The 17,520-nt window shown below is 42.8% G+C and overlaps 1 protein-coding gene across 1 annotated transcript in view; it reads right to left on the reverse strand.

The window, feature by feature from the left end:
• PRDM11 (PR domain containing 11) overlaps positions 1–4,913 on the reverse strand; it is a 41,059-nt gene extending 36,146 nt beyond the window's left edge. Inside the window, exons 1-3 of the mRNA XM_015427333.1 lie at positions 4,798–4,913; positions 4,111–4,214; positions 2,596–2,858 (exon numbers count right to left, since the gene is read on the reverse strand). Coding sequence (XP_015282819.1) covers positions 2,596–2,858; positions 4,111–4,214; positions 4,798–4,913 — 483 coding nt within the window. The remainder of the gene's footprint in view (positions 1–2,595; positions 2,859–4,110; positions 4,215–4,797) is intronic.
• Between the last annotated feature and the right edge of the window lie 12,607 nt (positions 4,914–17,520).

Here is a 17,520-nt window from a genome sequence, read left to right on the forward strand (position 1 = left end):
CTATACCTTGTGGCTAATAGCCACTGATGGACCTCTGCTCCATATGCTTATCTAATTCCCTTTTGAAGCCGTCCATGCTTGTAGCACCCACCACTTCCTGTGGCAGTGAATTCCATGTGTTAATCACTCTTTGGGTGAAGAAGTACTTCCTTTTATCCGTTCTAACCCGACCGCTCAGCAATTTCATGGAGTGCCCACGGGTTCTTGTATTGTGAGAAAGGGAGAAAAGTACCTCTTTCTCTACCTGCTCTTTCCCATGCATAATCTTATAAACCTCGATCATGTCACCCCTCAGTCGTCTTTTCTCCAAGCTAAAGAGCCCTAAGCGCTTTAACCTTTCCTCATAGGGAAAGTGTTCCAACCCTTTTATCATTCGAGTTGCTCTTTTCTGCACTTTTTCCAAAGCTATAATATCCTTTTTAAGGTGTGGTGACCAGAATTGCACACAGTATTCCAGATGAGGTCGCACCATTGATTTATATAGCGGCATTATGATATTGGCTGATCTGTTTACAATACCCTTCCTAATAATCCCCAGCATAGCATTGGCCTTCTTTATTGCAGTCACACACTGTCTCGACATTTTCAGTGAGTTATCCACTACAACTCCAAGATCTCTCTCTTGCTCAGTCTCTGCCAGTTCAGACCCCATCAATGTGTATTTATATTTAGGATTTTTGGCTCCAATGTGCATCACCTTGCACTTGGCCACATTGAACCCCATTTGCCATGTTGACGCCCACTTGCCCATCTTTGACAGATCCCTTTGGAGTGCCTCACAATCCTCACTGGTTTTCACCACCCTGAACAACTTTGTATCATCCGCAAATTTAGCCACTTCACTGCTTACTCCCAACTCCAAATCATTAATGAACAAGTTAAAAAGCAGTGGACCAAGTACTGATCCCTGTGGTACCCCACTGCTTACCCCCCTCCACTGGGAGAACTGCCCATTTATACTCACTCTCTGTTTTCTATTAATTAGCCAGTTTTTGATCCATAAAAGGACTTGTCCTTTTATCCCATGATTTTTGAGCTTACTTATGAGCCTTTGATGAGGAACTTTATCAAAAGCTTTCTGGAAGTCAAGGTAAATAATATCTATTGGATCCCCCTTGTCCACATGTTTGTTCACCCCCTCAAAGAACACTAATAGGTTAGTGAGACAAGATCTTCCCTTACAGAACCCATGTTGAGTCTGCCTCAATAGGTTTTGTTCATCTATGTGCCTACTAATTCTTTCCTTAATAATGGTTTCCACCAATTTACCCGGTATCGACGTCAGACTGACTGGCCTGTAATTTCCCGGATCTCCTCTGGAACCCTTTTTAAAGATGGGAGTGACATTAGGTACCTTCCAGTCCTCAGGAATGGAGGCAGATTTTAAGGAAAGACTACATATCTTTGTAAGGAGATCCACAAGTTCACATTTGAGTTCTTTCAGAACTCTCAGATGTATGCCATCTGGGCCTGGTGATTTATCAGTTTTTAAGTTGTCTATCAGTTTTATAATCCTCCTCTATATTTTGATCTGGTGGGCGATAACAAACTCCCAGTGTTAAGTTTCCTTTTGGGCCCCCTATTTCAACCCATAGAATTATATCCTCTGCTCATGGCAATCCTCTGCTCTTGACAATAGAACCTCTACAGGTGGCTTCCAATTTACAATTAAAACTACCAGTCTCATTTTGAAAGTAATAATCACCATAAAAGCAAAAAATGTAAACAGGTAGCAGGTGTTTGATGATATGAGCCCAGTAGCACTACAGAGAACAAGATGTTTGGGGTATAAGCTTTCACGAGTCAAAGATTCATCAACTTTGACTTTCGAAACATTATACCCTGAAAATCTTGTTCTCTGAGGAGCTACTGGACTCAAATCTAGCTTTCTTCTGGGTAGCTGGAAGAAAGTTTTGACAAGCAAAGAAACAGTAAAGAGGCCTAAAAATCAGTACCATCTAAAGTCGAAAGAAGTGAACCGAACGGTCACTCTGGGGAAGAGAAAAATAGTTGAGGAAAAACCTGGGAACGTAGGTATGTATTTATCTGGCACCAAAAACTAAGAAAGCTTGGCATTAAGTGGATAGCTGTAGTGAAGAAATTCCAAGATTAAGGCATGCAAGAGAGGATCCTGTCTCTACTCGCCAGCAACCACAAAGATGGGGGCATGTGGAGCAGAGCTTTCAAAGAACGGCTTAACAAACAAGCAGATTCAGATAGCATTGGGCACTCTTTTAATTACTCTGGGTCCCCAGACAATTTAGGGCTTACAGGTAATAACCAGAATGCCAAGTAATACTTGGAAGCAAAGTGACAGCCAATGTAGGTCCTATAAGGATGGCAAGATATATTCCTTAAGACTTTTCACTTTGAGAACAATAGTTTCATGGACAGCAGGTTGGAACAACACTAAAGAAGGGTCTACAGAAGTATTTCTTCTAAGCAAATTACTTTACTTGCTCAAGCTTTATTTTTAACGATCAGCAGTTTAAACAGTTCCTTATTGTAAAGTGGAGGAGCTCCACTAGCTACATGTACTCATTTTCCCAGTAAAAGATCCAGAACGTTACTGAGTTTCACAGTTAGGATACTTACCAGCCAAGAGAAGAATCCTGCTGACTTGTCCTGACTGGAGAGTTTTCCTTCGTATGGGCCAAAGATACGACCTTTGGGGATAACCTCATTCACACAGCGCACATCCCGCTCCCCATTGGGTTCTTTCACAACTTCCATGCCGGGAGGGACAGTCATTGCAGCTCGGTCAGGGATGCCAATGGGTACTGGAGCATCTGATACGAACACAGGTGGACCATGGTTTGGACATTCATCTACAAAGTACTCCTGGCAGGATTCACAGACTGAAGAAAGAAGAGTCAACAAAACAAAACTAGGAACTGCTCTGAAAAATCAAGTAATAAAACAGATGTCAACTAGTACACAGCCATGTTTTTTTCTGGCTTTGTTATGTTAAAGGTTCTTCTTTTGACTAAGGAGAGCTTCCCAGTTTAGGTAACCCAGGGTAGTCAGCTGCTTTACCTCTGTTGTTTCTATCTTTCAACAGCAAGCGAGAACAACCAGCTCCAGAGAGAACTGTTACAAGGGTAACTGACCCACTAGAACAGGGGAAAGTGGGCAAAACTGCCCCTCTTGCCAATTCTGCTACCACTCAGCACATCTACCTGTGCTGAATGGGTTTTCCTCCAAGTGAGTCATAAGAACATACGTCTGCAGTGCAGACCTTCAGTGCTGATTTTTTGAGGCTCATAGGAGACAAAAAGAGGTGGAAAAATTTTCTCCATCACCTCCTTCCAGTGGTGCTGCACAGAATTTAGCCCTACATTACTAAGTTATGCTGCATTTGATTCAAGTAGAGTGAAGCTTTGCTATTTCCTGGAAAATTAGTGCATATTTCTGTTGATGTTAACTAGCCTGTGTAGGAGGGAGTACAGAAAGTATATATTCCATGATCTGCTTTAAATTAAAAGACAAATCCACCAGACAAACCAGGGAGTAAAACAGACAGAACATTTTTCTCTGATATCTAAATCCATGCCAAGACCAAAGCTATGTCTTTTCATCAGTAGTTCTACTAAGTGTCTGTTCTGGAGTCTTTGCCCTCTACATTCACAATTGCAGCCAATGCTGTGTATCAATTCTTTGCTCAAGACATGTTGCCTGAAGCGTCCCTTTAATACTTCAAAAGAGGGAAACCCATTTGCCTCATTTACTGCTGACCAGGTGGTAGCCGTGGAGTTCTGACTAGCAGCTTTTTCCTTTCTAAGGACTGAAAGAGAACACTTCTAAAGAAATGAATATTGCATTCACTAATAATTATTATCGTATTGTATTGTGTGTATAATAGCCAGGAGATCCTAAGATTGTCCAGCAGTCAAAAGTTCTAGCTCTTTTAGCATTATGCACCACTAGGTGGCGAGCTAGACTTGTTTTTAAGGCAAGAGACATTTCAGAGGTGGGTTGCCATTGCCTGCCTCTGCATCACGACCCTGGTATTTCTTGGAGGCTGTCCTGTTTAGCTTCTGAGATCTAATGAGATCGGGCTAACCTGGGCTATCCGGATCAGGGCACTGCATTCAATAATGAGGTACTTACACCAAAAATCTACTTGCTGAAAGCTCTTGGACATCATCAAATCCTGCTTTCCTTTCATTTTCTTGGGCTCCATGTCCACAGACTGGGAATCAACCTTTCCTGAGCTGAAGAGAGTGCAGAGAAGAACATAAAATTACTTTAAAGAACAAGCTTATTTTTTAAAAAACATAGTGGACAAATTATTTGACTTTTGTCTGTCTGCCCTTAAATTTCTTCTGCCCTTACTTCTGAAAGAATTCAGGCCTCTGCAGGACTTTTACTGTGCAGGTAGCTCAATCAATGATCACCACACCAACCACAACTTTGGTAAGAGGATCTGAACAACTGTAACCCATGTCACTCGATTAAGTCTGTCTGTTCCCTTTTTTTGAGATGCTTGAAAGCCACTGTGAATAGCCAGAAGGTATTTTGCTACACTGCTAACCAGAAGGACTTTACTACTTGACTGTGGGCACGCAGTCAACTGACCACTCAAACTACCATTTTCTCAACCTGAACTCCTCTCTTTACAGATATACTCAGACACCTCTAGTCCCATCAGCATTACCTGGTGCTATGCAAAAATCAGAAGCATAGCCTAGAATACGTCCAAGAATACTCTGCAACATGCTAGAAGTTCCTTGACAGACAACTGAGCGTGGAACTGAGGAGGAGGTTTAAATCTACTAGCTTAGTGTGTCCTCTTACCAAAGCTGTCCATATTCTTCTTCCTGGTATGGTGAGCAGGGCTCTGTCTTGATAGTAACCATCTCCCCCATGGAAGCTTGGTTCTGGATCAAGCAGTCATTCAGTTTTTCACTCATGTTCTGTAAGGGAAACCAAAGCAGCTGGGGGAAAAAAGATTTTGGGAACATTGGCCTGGATCCCATGGAGGACTTCTGCAAAAGGGGTGGGGAATTTTTGTTGATTCCCTCCTTCTGTGGTAGTCCTCCAACAGCCCCCTCATGCTGTTCCTTGGTGCCCCCATCCTTAAGTAGAATTTCAGGGGGCAGGTGAGAAACTTGTGCTCAACAGATGGAAATCCTCTATAGAATCCAGACCATTAGCTGTCACTTCAAAACAGTTTCCCAAATAGCACTTTAGAAAAACTCTGATTTTTCACCTTATGGGGGAAGCACGCAAACCCTATGTTATCTGGCAACAAAAATCAGTTACTTTTTGGTGTCCAGAGCAGCATCCCTCTCCTCTCCAAGGCTCAAATGGCAAGCCAGCGGAGGGTTACTTTATAACTCCTCTGGCTGCTAAATTCAGCAATGGATTAAGAGGTTAGTTGGCATGATGCTGAATGATGATGGTGATGCCAGGTTGGTGGTGGGCATTCCTAGGAGCTTTAGGGGTGGGTCCAGGATGGAAATTACATCACATTTGGCCAAAACCCCAGATATGACACAAGTTCATTGGGCAACACTGCAGCTGTCCCCCCAAACTTGGGAGTTTTCAGGGATGCCAGAATGTTGCTCGGCACACTTACATCACATCCAGGTTTTCAGCTGGACATGACATCACACACTGTACAACATCATTTCTACCCATGGACCCTTCTCCCGCTAATCTGGTAAGCATGGCAGGCAAGGCAGGTCATAAATCTAAAATAATAAATAAATATAAGCACAGACAAGAGGGTGGGTTCACCAGCAGGAGCCCTCCCACCATAAGTGGACACTTGGGCAAACCTAATATCCCTTTTACCCTTGCACTCATTGGAAAGTGACACAGTAGGTTTGCCAGGCCCCCAGTGGGAACAAGGGATCCCCCACTCTGGGGAACCTCCCCCCCGGCACCAGTCAGCTGGCTGGCAGTAAACTTACTGGCAGCAAAAGGAGGCCTAGGTGTCATGCCCACCGTGCCGGCCACCGTGCCGCCCGACCCAATGGACCCTGATCCCGGGGACTCTGCACCTTCAACATCCAAAAATGAGCTCCCTGCACCCCTGGAAGTACAAAACCTAAGTCTTGCAGAGGATGAACACTGGCTACCAGAAGGGTTCACACCTGGAGCCGCTCCTGCAGAGCCGAGCACAAGCTCCACGCCCCCTGATTCCCCCCCACCTGTAGCTCGTTACGAGACCGAAGGAGACGGGACTTGACAACCCGGCGTAGGGAAGCACACATGCGTGGGAGGCGTCCTCTGAGTCCCGAGTATTGACTGGAGCCAGGACTCTGTAATCAGCCGGTAATTAGTGACAAGGGGAACGGGCTTTTAAGGCAGCTCTCTTCACTATCCAATTCGTGCTGGCAGCTGATCGCATAATTGAATCGCTGCACCTCGGACCTTGCATCCTGTTTTCCTGACTCTCTGCTTGACTCCCTCAGCTATTGACTCCGGATTGCGTGACATCGTTCTTCTGGCTCCCTGACCCTGGAATGTGTAACCTGACTCTGGACAACGGCTTTTGGCTTTACACCTCTGACTGCAAATCTCCGGTAAACCTTAGACTGTACAAGTGACCTGATATTTTGGACTGTGCTTTTGTTTCTTTGCCTCTCTGGTGCCCTGACCTCTGCCTGTGTTTTTGGATACTCCGTGCCTTGCCAAGCCCGCTCGCCAGGGCAATCGTGACACTAGGCCTCTGTTACCAGCAACATGGCAATGTCACTTCAGGCACACACAAAAAATGTCCCGGGACTCAGCCACGGCCCCCACCTCCTGTGATCCCCAGCACCTCCCTCTCCCAGTTGAGAGGACAAAGCAGCTGCCCAGGACCCACAAGCAGTGGGTCTATGGTAAAGATGACTTCTACCATCACATTTTTGCCCAGAGTGCCCCATGTTGCCAATAATGTAGGGCTACCAACCTCCATGTGGGGGCTGTATATCTCCTGGAAATAAAACTGATCTCCAGATGATGGAGATCAATTTCCCTGGAGAAAATGGCTGCTTTGGAGGATAGACTCTATGGCATTATACCCTGCTGAGGTCCCTTCCCTTCCCCAACCCTGCCCTCCCTAGGCTCTACCCCCAAATCTCCAGGGATTTCCCAAGCAGGATCTGGCAACCCTACTGGTGACATGATGCTATCACTTTCAGTGTGTGCTAGAAGTGCCAACGCTGCAATCACCAGCCTAGGCCTCTTTTTGCTCCTGGTAACCTCCCCCCGCCCTCACCCTGCTGGCTGCTGGGGGGACCTGGCACCATATCACACAGATTCCTTTCTGCTCTCACCATGCCTGAAATCTGCTTCAAAACTGGTAAAACCATCCAAGTCCATAAAAAGCAGGACACTACTATTTACATTGGAAATTGTAATGACTTCTGAAGCTTGGAAATTTTAGGAGATAAAACTAGTGCAGACAGCAGACCACGGCCCCTTCCTCTCCCAAGATCTAGTAGACAGCTTCAACTTATCAGAGGACTTGGTTTTGTTGAGGCCAAAATGTATATTTTACTAGTAACACAACCAGGGGTCATTTCATAGAAAAAGAGGTGCAGGAGCTCATTAGCATAACTCATTAGCATAACTTATTTGCATATGCCACACCCCCTGACATCACCGGAAATGTGTCAAAAGGCAACACCCACTGCTCAAGCTCCACTGGACTGTTTTGGATTGCTAGCTATGGGGGGGGGACGCACAGACCCTTGTGTTCCTCGTGGCCCAGGGCTGCTGGGAGCAGGGGTCAGGGCTTGTTGCATTTGCCCGCCCCCTGGGCTCTTTACTGCCGGAGCTCCGCTCCTGTGCGCTCCTGCAGGAAATGACCCCTGAACACAACTCAGGCAAGGACAAGAAACGACGTGTTGTGCAGTCTGCAGATAGATGAATGGATGGAGTACAATGTGCAATATATTATTAAATAATCAAGAGGCCAAATTTTAAATAATGCAATGAAATTTTCAGCAGACTGGCAATGGTTCCTGAGACTCAACTCAATTGGAGATAAACTCTGGAATTCTGGTGCATCAGCATCTGCAGCCTACACAGAGAAACCAAGGCCTGGCTAAGGGTTGCCTTACACTGAAAATGGAAAAACAAAATAGATAAGGCTTTTCCCATCAAGCATTATTGGCCCACATGAATGATCTACACCAAAACAATTTGTCAGAACTTCTGTCCCTCCTCTTGCTGAACTCGTTCTCATTTTATAACAAAGTATTTCTGATGTATTTTATCAGAATATATGCAGCAACAGAGGATTTAGATTACATGGATTAATGCAGAACTCTTCAAAACATTTTTCCTGCCATCATATATTCAATATTCATTCTGGCCCCACCATGACCAAAGTCACTGCTCAATGGGATCAACCAAAACTGGAGGTAATGGAGATATTTTTGTAAGCCTGGAAGAACCAGGACTGATTAAGTCCAGACTTTTATGAAAGGGAACATGAATTCCATAATGGCACTGAAAAAAGTGTTCAATGTGATTCTTTAAGGAACGTCCAGAAGCATTTCAATACTGAGATTTCAGATCATGGTGGACAGATTTTAAGGAAGTTTCAAATCAAATGATTTAAAATCATCCCCAAAATTAAGAGTTTGCACTAAATAGTTGCAATAACATTATTTGCATGTTACTAAATAAAACCTATATACTGTTTAGAAAACATCATCAAAAGCCTCTGATCATACAGCTCTCAAGCCTTTTGCAGCATATAATGATATAGCCACAAGGTATAGATAGGAACTCTAGGGCAAGTGATGCTCTGTATTCTTGGTGCTTGGGGGGGGGGGGGGCAAAAGGGGGAGAGCTTGTAGAGCTCCTAGTGTCCTGGCCCCACTGCTGGACCTCCTGATAGCACCTGGTATTTTTGGCCACTGTATATGTGCCATCCAATAAAACAATCTATAAATAAAGATAAAACATATTTACAAAATATTAAATTCCAATCCATAATATTGCACCCTAGCACAGGCATCACACTAAACCATAATCATTTGGCACCCAACAACCAACACCCCAGATTGTCAAGAAAACCACACAGCACTGCTAATAGGTGGTAGAAAACTGTTCTCAGAAAAAAGCCTGGTGGAACAACTCCATCTTACAGGACCTATGGAAGCTATTAGCCACAAGGTATAAATAGGGACTCCAGGGCAAGTGATGCTCTGTCTTTCTGGCGCTTAGGGGGGTCAACAGTGTGAGGGCTCCTAGTGTCCTGGCCGCACTACTGGACCTCCTGATATCACCTGGTATTTTTGGCCACTGTGTGACAGAGTGTTGGACTGGATGGGCTATTGGCCTGATCCAACATTGGTTTCTCTTATGTTCTTATGAAGCTAGAAAGATCCCACAGGGCCTGGATGTCAACTGGCAGAGAGTTCCACCAGCCAGGGACCACTATAGAAAAAGCTCTTGCCCTCACTGAGGACAGTCGAGCCACCTGTGGGCCAGGCACCACCAGCAGACCACAGGCAGAAGAACAAACCATTCTGGTTTGTAGGTAGGAAGGTCACAAACCATTTAGGGCTTTAAAAGTGAGAACCAACACTTGATTGGGAAACCAATAGGCAACCAGTACAGCTGCTTAAGTACAGGCTGAATATGGGATGACCATGTTGTATCAACAACTAGCAGCCACATTCTGTATAACCTGAAGTTTCTAAAGCAGCCTCAAGGGCAGCCCTGCGTACATGACCATGGCATGTATCACCATGGCCATGTCTGACTGAGACAGACGGAGGGGACAGCTGAGAAGTCCAGCAAAGATAGCCTGAGGACCACAGTTGGCTTACTGGTAAGAAACGGTCCTTTAGAGAAGTGAGTCTTAAGCCATGTGACCTAAGCCATGGGGGGACTTTAAAAATCATAACCAGCACCGTTAACTGGACTCCAAAACAAACCAGCAGCTGATATAGCTGTTTTAAGACAGGCAAGACATGTTCCCATCAGCTAGCCCCAAACAATAGTAAAGTGGCTGCAGACTAAGCCAAATGCAGTTTCCAGGTTACCCTCAAGGGCAGCACAATGCACAATGATGTCAACAGCTAGCATAAGCACATGGTCTGTTATCTGTCCACAAGAGACTCCACATTCATGTCTGTACAACTTTCTTTCTATGAATTACTTTTTTTAGCCAGGTTGCATATTATATTAAAGCAAAACGTAATATTAGTCTTTTGTTGTTGTTCAGTCGCACAGTTGAGTCAGACTCTTCGCGACCCCATGGACCAGCTCCCGCCAGGCCTTCTGGTCTTCCGCCGTCTGCCTCCCCCCAAAAAACTATCTGGCCAAGGAGAAAATATATATAATTCTTAAGGTTCGAATAATTTTTTCCAAGAACAGGAGTGCAACAGCACTGAAATGCAAAATGTAACATATGAGTTAAGCAGAATATACAAAATATAAAATATTAGTTAAAAATATAGGAGATAAAGAAGGGACTCATTTATCTTTATGGCCAGTCACTAAAAAACTCCCTTTAGACAGTCTTGTGCACTGGCCATTGAAAGGGATTTGGGGGCCTGTTTCAAAAGAAATTACATGGTATTAGAGCCACTGAAGAACAGGCCCTGCTAGAGTTTTATCATGTGCATAGAGAGAGCAGCACCTCATTGGATGATTAAGAGTCATGAGACATGAAAGTGGTGTCTCCTTAAAATCTTTGCCAGTGCTCATACCCTGGCTAGCAGCCGCTCACACTTAAATCATAGTATATTTGACCCAGGTGAACAGATTTTGCAGCTACAGGTGCTAATCCATATGGCAATTCCCATCTGAGCTTCTCAGTGACCTAAGCATCTTGCCTGGAGTCCTGCCATGTGCTCAACAGGGAGTCACTACTATGTGTAAATTTCTAGCTGTAGTTCAAGCTGCTGATTTTGTAAACATACAACGTCACACCTTATTTGAGTTCTGGGAGCCTGAGAAACCTATCTACTTAGAACAATTTTAAACGTTGAGGGACTGCAGAGTTGGCAGAGATCACGCTTGAAAGTAAGACACAGTGGCATTTTAATTCTTTCACATCTCGATTTGTGTTATCTTCTTGTGGACCTCCAGGCCTTGTTACACAGCTTTTAATCAAGATTTTACTCTGCCTCATTGCAATACCCAATTCTGGAAGGAAAATATTATGCTAATTTATAGTATGTCTGCATATGATGTTTACAAATGCATACCTAATACGTTTAGCTTCAACATTTATATACAATGAAATCCTACTGCAACTACATCATGCAAAAGTGCCCAGACTATTGTTGTCCATCCTGTACAAAGAAATATTGTGTGTATGTAAAGTGCTGTCAAGTCACAGCTGACTTATGGCAACCCCATCAAGTGGCTTTCAAGGCAAGTGAGGGGCAGAGGTGGTTTGCCACTGCCTTCCTCTGCAGAGACTTCCTTGATGGTCTCCCTTCCAAGTATGGACCCTGCTTAGCTTCTGAGGTCTGACGAGATTGGGCTATACCATGCCGCCTTCCTTCCCATAGAGTAACATTACCAAATAGAACACCTTAAACTATCAACATTTCCAAGGTATAAGCTTTCAAGAATCAAGCCTCCTTTTGTCAGATACCAGATACTGTCAGATATCTGACAAAGATAGCTTTGACTCGCTTATACCCTGGAAATCCTGTTGATCTTTAAGGTGTTACTGGACTTTTTACACACTATCTCTAGTGATTTTAAAAGAATTATGTGAGCAAGTGTCCTTTCCCTGAAAATTATCTTATTTTTGAAGGGTTTCTTAAAAGCCTAGTTTTTTCTTCTCATTTCTCTCCCAGATTTAAGCAGGTAGCTTCTACAAGCTCTAAGGCATTATGTATTGGGGGGGGGGATCACTAGAGGTGTGGGAGGGTGTAAGTAGTAGACTGTGTTGTTGTACTGGTTATATCTAAGCTTCTAGAGGACTGGAAAGAATTCTAAGCATTCTACTGATGCACAGTTGCAAGATTTTCATACAGTGACTGAAAATACTCATGCTGCAGAATTTTATACCAGAAACTGTATGCCAGCACTGGCATACTAGGTTGTGCATATGGTGAGAATTGTCAGGTGGTGGCTAGAGATCTCCTGGAATTACAACTGATCTCCAGGCTACAGAGACCCCTGGAGAAAATGGTTGCTTTGTAGGGTGGACTCTATGGCATTATACCCCGATGAGGTCCCTCCCCTCCCCAAACCCCACCCTCCCCAGGCTTCACCCTCAAAATCTTCAGGAATTTCCCAACCTGGAGCTGGCAACCCTACATATGATGCTTTTTTAAAAAAATTAAAAATTATTTTCTCAGAAAAAGGTGGGACACAGAAGGGAAGAAAAGGCAGGGAGGAAATATAAATTCATCAGGTTTGTCAAACATTATGAGTTGTTACATACAACAGGTAAAATCAGATGTATTAGTTTTGCCAATGTTGCATAGTCAGCTCGTTTTTCTTTCCAGATCTTTTTTGTAGGACAGTCTTCTATCTTTCATTTCAGTGCAAATATTACTCTGGCAGCTGTCAACATATATCTCAGTAGGTCTTGTGAGGTTCTGTCTATATTATCTGGTAAGTTTCCCAGTAACATAGTCTCTGGTTTCATCGGAAATTTGGCTTTTAAAATATTTTTAATTTCTTCATGTATATTTTTCCAGTATCTTTTCATCTTGATGCAAGTTTACCACATATAGTAAAAGGTGCCATCTTTTTTTTTACATTTCCAGCAAGTCCCTTTGTAATTCTTGTCCACCTTTGCAATATCTTTTGGGGTGACATACCATTGGTAAAACATCTTGTACCAATTTTCTCTTAATGTTTGGCTAGCAGCGAATCTAGTACCTTTAGTCGATAGGTTTTCCCAACACTAAAACTGTATTTCCTCACCCCTTTAGTCCATAGATTTTTCCAACACTGAAACTGTTTTTCCTCACCAAAATTTTGCATCTATTTAATCATGTAGGATTTGACTTGTTCTTCTTCATATTGAAGCAATAACTTGTAAATTCACCCTAATAAATGGTCTTTAGATTATGAGACAATCTGTTCAAAATCAGTCATTTCATTAATAACTCCTCTCTTAGTACAGATATAATTTTTAATCTAGAAGCAATTTGAAATTATATCCACCATTGTATCTCCTTTCCTTCATCTTTAATCTCTTGCCACATCTTGATGCCACCTTGCTAGTTTATCATATAACCATAAGTTATAAAATCATTGTCTCTCCTTGTATAATTGTCATAATAAGTATCTATTAGTGACATTATTAGTGGAACTGCAGGGCTGATTCTCTTTCATAATGTTCCCCAAATTTAAAAAAAGCTATCTCTGATCAGGGAGGCAACTGATTTGGGAGTGTGTTGGAATGTTCAGGGGAGTCCATGACCAAAACAGAATTATATATGAGATTTCAACGCTACCCACTTTGATAAAGTTTATATACGAAACAAGATGTGATATGCATGGTCCGTTGTGGTGTTGATAACGTTTGAATTTCTCATAGTAAACTGGATATTGGAAAAGAACTTATAAGTCTGTGAAGAACTTTTTTTCTGGCATAATACATCACGGTTGTTTTGCTTCCTTTCAGCTTCCATCCCGTGATCTCTCTCTCTTTAGTTTGCATGTTTGCTTTTAGGGCAAGCTTTCTGCTGGACACATCTGAATGCAGGCCCTGAAAACTAATGAGAAGCAAGAGACTGAGACTACAGTTTCCCCCCACGACAGGCAGAATGCGTTCAGGAAGAAGTGAAATTGCTGCCTGTATCCTCAGGAAGACAGACAAGGTGGATGAAGCAGAATGCATCATTGGGGGAACACAAATACTTCTCCCACACACAAATATCAACTAAAGGTAGGGCAAAACTAGTTGAGGCATGAGATCTGCAATCTCTTTCTGAGAGATCAGGAAGAATCAGATTTGAGGACCTCTCGGCATCTTCAGGTACATGCTTCCTAGGTATAAGTTTTTTGTGCCTCCCTGGCGGCGGGAGATGAGCGTGCCTTGAGTGTGGAGGCAAGGAGAGTTACAGTCACACACACACACAATTCCTGCAGGCCTTGAGATCTTTTTCTGACAGCCTGGCTCAGGTACTGCAAGCAAGATGGGAGAAAAATGTTCAAATTAACCAAGAAAGGTAATTTCTGACCTGCCATACCATATTTGTTTGTAATTCAGCCACGCAGAAGCCACAAGGATTCTAAGAAATCTAAATCTCATTTACAAATCAATGCCACATCTCTGGGAGATGATCTCCCAGTCCCTGGGTCTACCTTGCAAGTGAGAGTTTCAACTGCCTACGAAGTGGGGACTCTCTGTACTTTTGTCATTGGACCCCAATAGGACGGATGGGAGAAACTGTGTTTTCCATTGAAGGCAACAGAAAACTGAATATAAAGAATTTAAGCACATGATATTAACTACAATAAATGAAGTAACAGAATTATAAACTAATTTTTGTATGCATGCTTGGTTAAGTTGTATATCAGATTTTCCACCATTGTCATGTTCTTGGGAGTTTAAGCAGTAGTCAGGATTTTTTGTTTTGTTAGAAAACAAACTCAGCTTTGTCTGGACTTCTGCTTTCTCTTAAATATGCATTTGTTCTAAAATGGCAAAGAAAGCAGACAGACTGGTTTAAAATTGGCCAGGTGGCAGCCCTAATGCATACTATAGACAAATACTGCATGCTTTATTCCACTCCTCACCTTGAGAGTTGTACATTAAAACAATCACCATGTTTGTGATTTCCAGCTGAGACCTGCTCTGTGTCACTTTAAAAGCTGCTCTACTCCATTTTCTCACCTCATGCTCTTCTTTCCAGCTCAGACCTGTAGGCTATCATCAACAGCTCCCCTACATTTCCTCTTCAAATACATTTTGAAACATAATCAAATCGACTGACATACAGAAAAAAACTTATCCAAACAGAACACAGCTGGAGAAGTTACTGGAAAATTGCTGAATAACGTCACACTTCATAAAATGGCAATACAAAGTTTGGAATATAAGTAACTCAAGTTGTGCACACTTCTAAAATGCTCAGGAGCACAACCCTATATACAATCTAACAAAGTCTCATTGGAGACACTGTACTCTGCACGCTCCCATACAGTCCCTTGGAAGCTGGACACATCGATCTGTTAAGAGCTGCAGGAAAGCTTTCCTATTTCAGACACTGCTGAGCAACAAAATGTAAACTTCATTAGTTGATCACACACGTTCACCTAACTTTCACAACATACATCGAGGCTCTTGCCATTCCATGAACACCCATGGTATCTCACACAGCCAGACCACAGAAGTTATCAGACAATGACATCAAGGATTACAGAAGATTAATAAAACCAATTGGGTGACATCTCTAGTCAGAAATCACTGACCAAGGGCAGCCTCAGCACAATGTCCTGTTTAAAATCTCAAATGTTGGCAGAGGGAACTAATGGTATACAGCTATGCTCTAAACCACTTGCACAACTTTTTTTAAAAAAATGCAACGCTGTAGATGGGCACTATGTGCTGAAGTAATGCACAGGTAGACTGGATTTTTTCTTAGGTGCCAAACAAATGTACATTAGAGGCTACCCAACACTCTATCCCCCCCCCACCTTGGATGCAGACCTTGATGTGGTGAGGGGAGTTTGTGTGTGTCAGCAAAGCCGACAGCAATACCAAAAGGGGTCTAAACACCTCACAGAGTCACACAAGTTGGAATGGTCACAGCTGAAACACCAAAGATGCATCCACCTTCTTCAGGGATCTACAGGTATACCAGCAGAAGAGGACAGACAGTTCCAATAGTAATGGGGTTGGAGGAATCCTTGAAGGGTAGCTACTGGGTGGCAGCAGTAGTGGAGGGTGACACTGGCAGAGGACCTTTTGTAGACAATGGCAGTGCCACTTTAGCTAACCCTGGTTAGTACTGTGCAGAAGAATGGCAATGGTAAACCACTTCTGACCAACTCTTACCTTGAAAATCCTATGATGAGACAATCCAAAATGAAAAAAGATATAGTGCTGGAAGATTGAACCTCTAGGTCGGATGGCACTCACCTACTAGGGAAGAGTTGAGGACAAGTATGAGTAGCGCTGTTCTTAATGATGTAACTGGACTAAAGCTGAAAAGATGGTCAGTTGTTGATATGAATGGATGCAAAAGGAAAGTCCAAAGCTGTTCAATACATATAAAAGGAACATGGAATTTGAAAAGTAGGAATCAAGCTAAGCTCAAAACCATAAAACAAAAAATGGAACATCTGAAGATCACAATCCCGGGAGTGAGCAAACTGAAGTGGACTGGATTAGGACATTTTCAACACACACACACACAATTCCTGCAGGCCTTGAGATCTTTTTCTGACAGCCTGGCTCAGGTACTGCAAGCAAGATGGGAGAAAAATGTTCAAATTAACCAAGAAAGGTAATTTCTGACCTGCCATACCATATTTGTTTGTAATTCAGCCACGCAGAAGCCACAAGGATTCTAAGAAATCTAAATCTCATTTACAAATCAATGCCACATCTCTGGGAGATGATCTCCCAGTCCCTGGGTCTACCTTGCAAGTGAGAGTTTCAACTGCCTACGAAGTGGGGACTCTCTGTACTTTTGTCATTGGACCCCAATAGGACGGATGGGAGAAACTGTGTTTTCCATTGAAGGCAACAGAAAACTGAATATAAAGAATTTAAGCACATGCTATTAACTACAATAAATGAAGTAACAGAATTATAAACTAATTTTTGTATGCATGCTTGGTTAAGTTGTATATCAGATTTTCCACCATTGTCATGTTCTTGGGAGTTTAAGCAGGAGTCAGGATTTTTTGTTTTGTTAGAAAACAAACTCAGCTTTGTCTGGACTTCTGCTTTCTCTTAAATATGCATTTGTTCTAAAATGGCAAAGAAAGCAGACAGACTGGTTTAAAATTGGCCAGGTGGCAGCCCTAATGCATACTATAGACAAATACTGCATGCTTTATTCCACTCCTCACCTTGAGAGTTGTACATTAAAGCAATCACCATGTTTGTGATTTCCAGCTGAGACCTGCTCTGTGTCACTTTAAAAGCTGCTCTACTCCATTTTCTCACCTCATGCTCTTCTTTCCAGCTCAGACCTGTAGGCTATCATCAACAGCTCCCCTACATTTCCTCTTCAAATACATTTTGAAACATAATCAAATCGACTGACATACAGAAAAAAACTTATCCAAACAGAACACAGCTGGAGAAGTTACTGGAAAATTGCTGAATAACGTCATACTTCATAAAATGGCAATACAAAGTTTGGAATATAAGTAACTCAAGTTGTGCACACTTCTAAAATGCTCAGGAGCACAACCCTATATACAATCTAACAAAGTCTCATTGGAGACACTGTACTCTGCACGCTCCCATACAGTCCCTTGGAAGCTGGACACATCGATCTGTTAAGAGCTGCAGGAAAGCTTTCCTATTTCAGACACTGCTGAGCAACAAAATGTAAACTTCATTAGTTGGTCACACACGTTCACTTAACTTTCACAACATACATCGAGGCTCTTGCCATTCCATGA

Source organism: Gekko japonicus, unplaced genomic scaffold (assembly GCF_001447785.1).
Source record: "Gekko japonicus isolate JY-2015 unplaced genomic scaffold, Gekko_japonicus_V1.1 scaffold1806, whole genome shotgun sequence".
NCBI lineage: Eukaryota > Metazoa > Chordata > Lepidosauria > Squamata > Gekkonidae > Gekko > Gekko japonicus.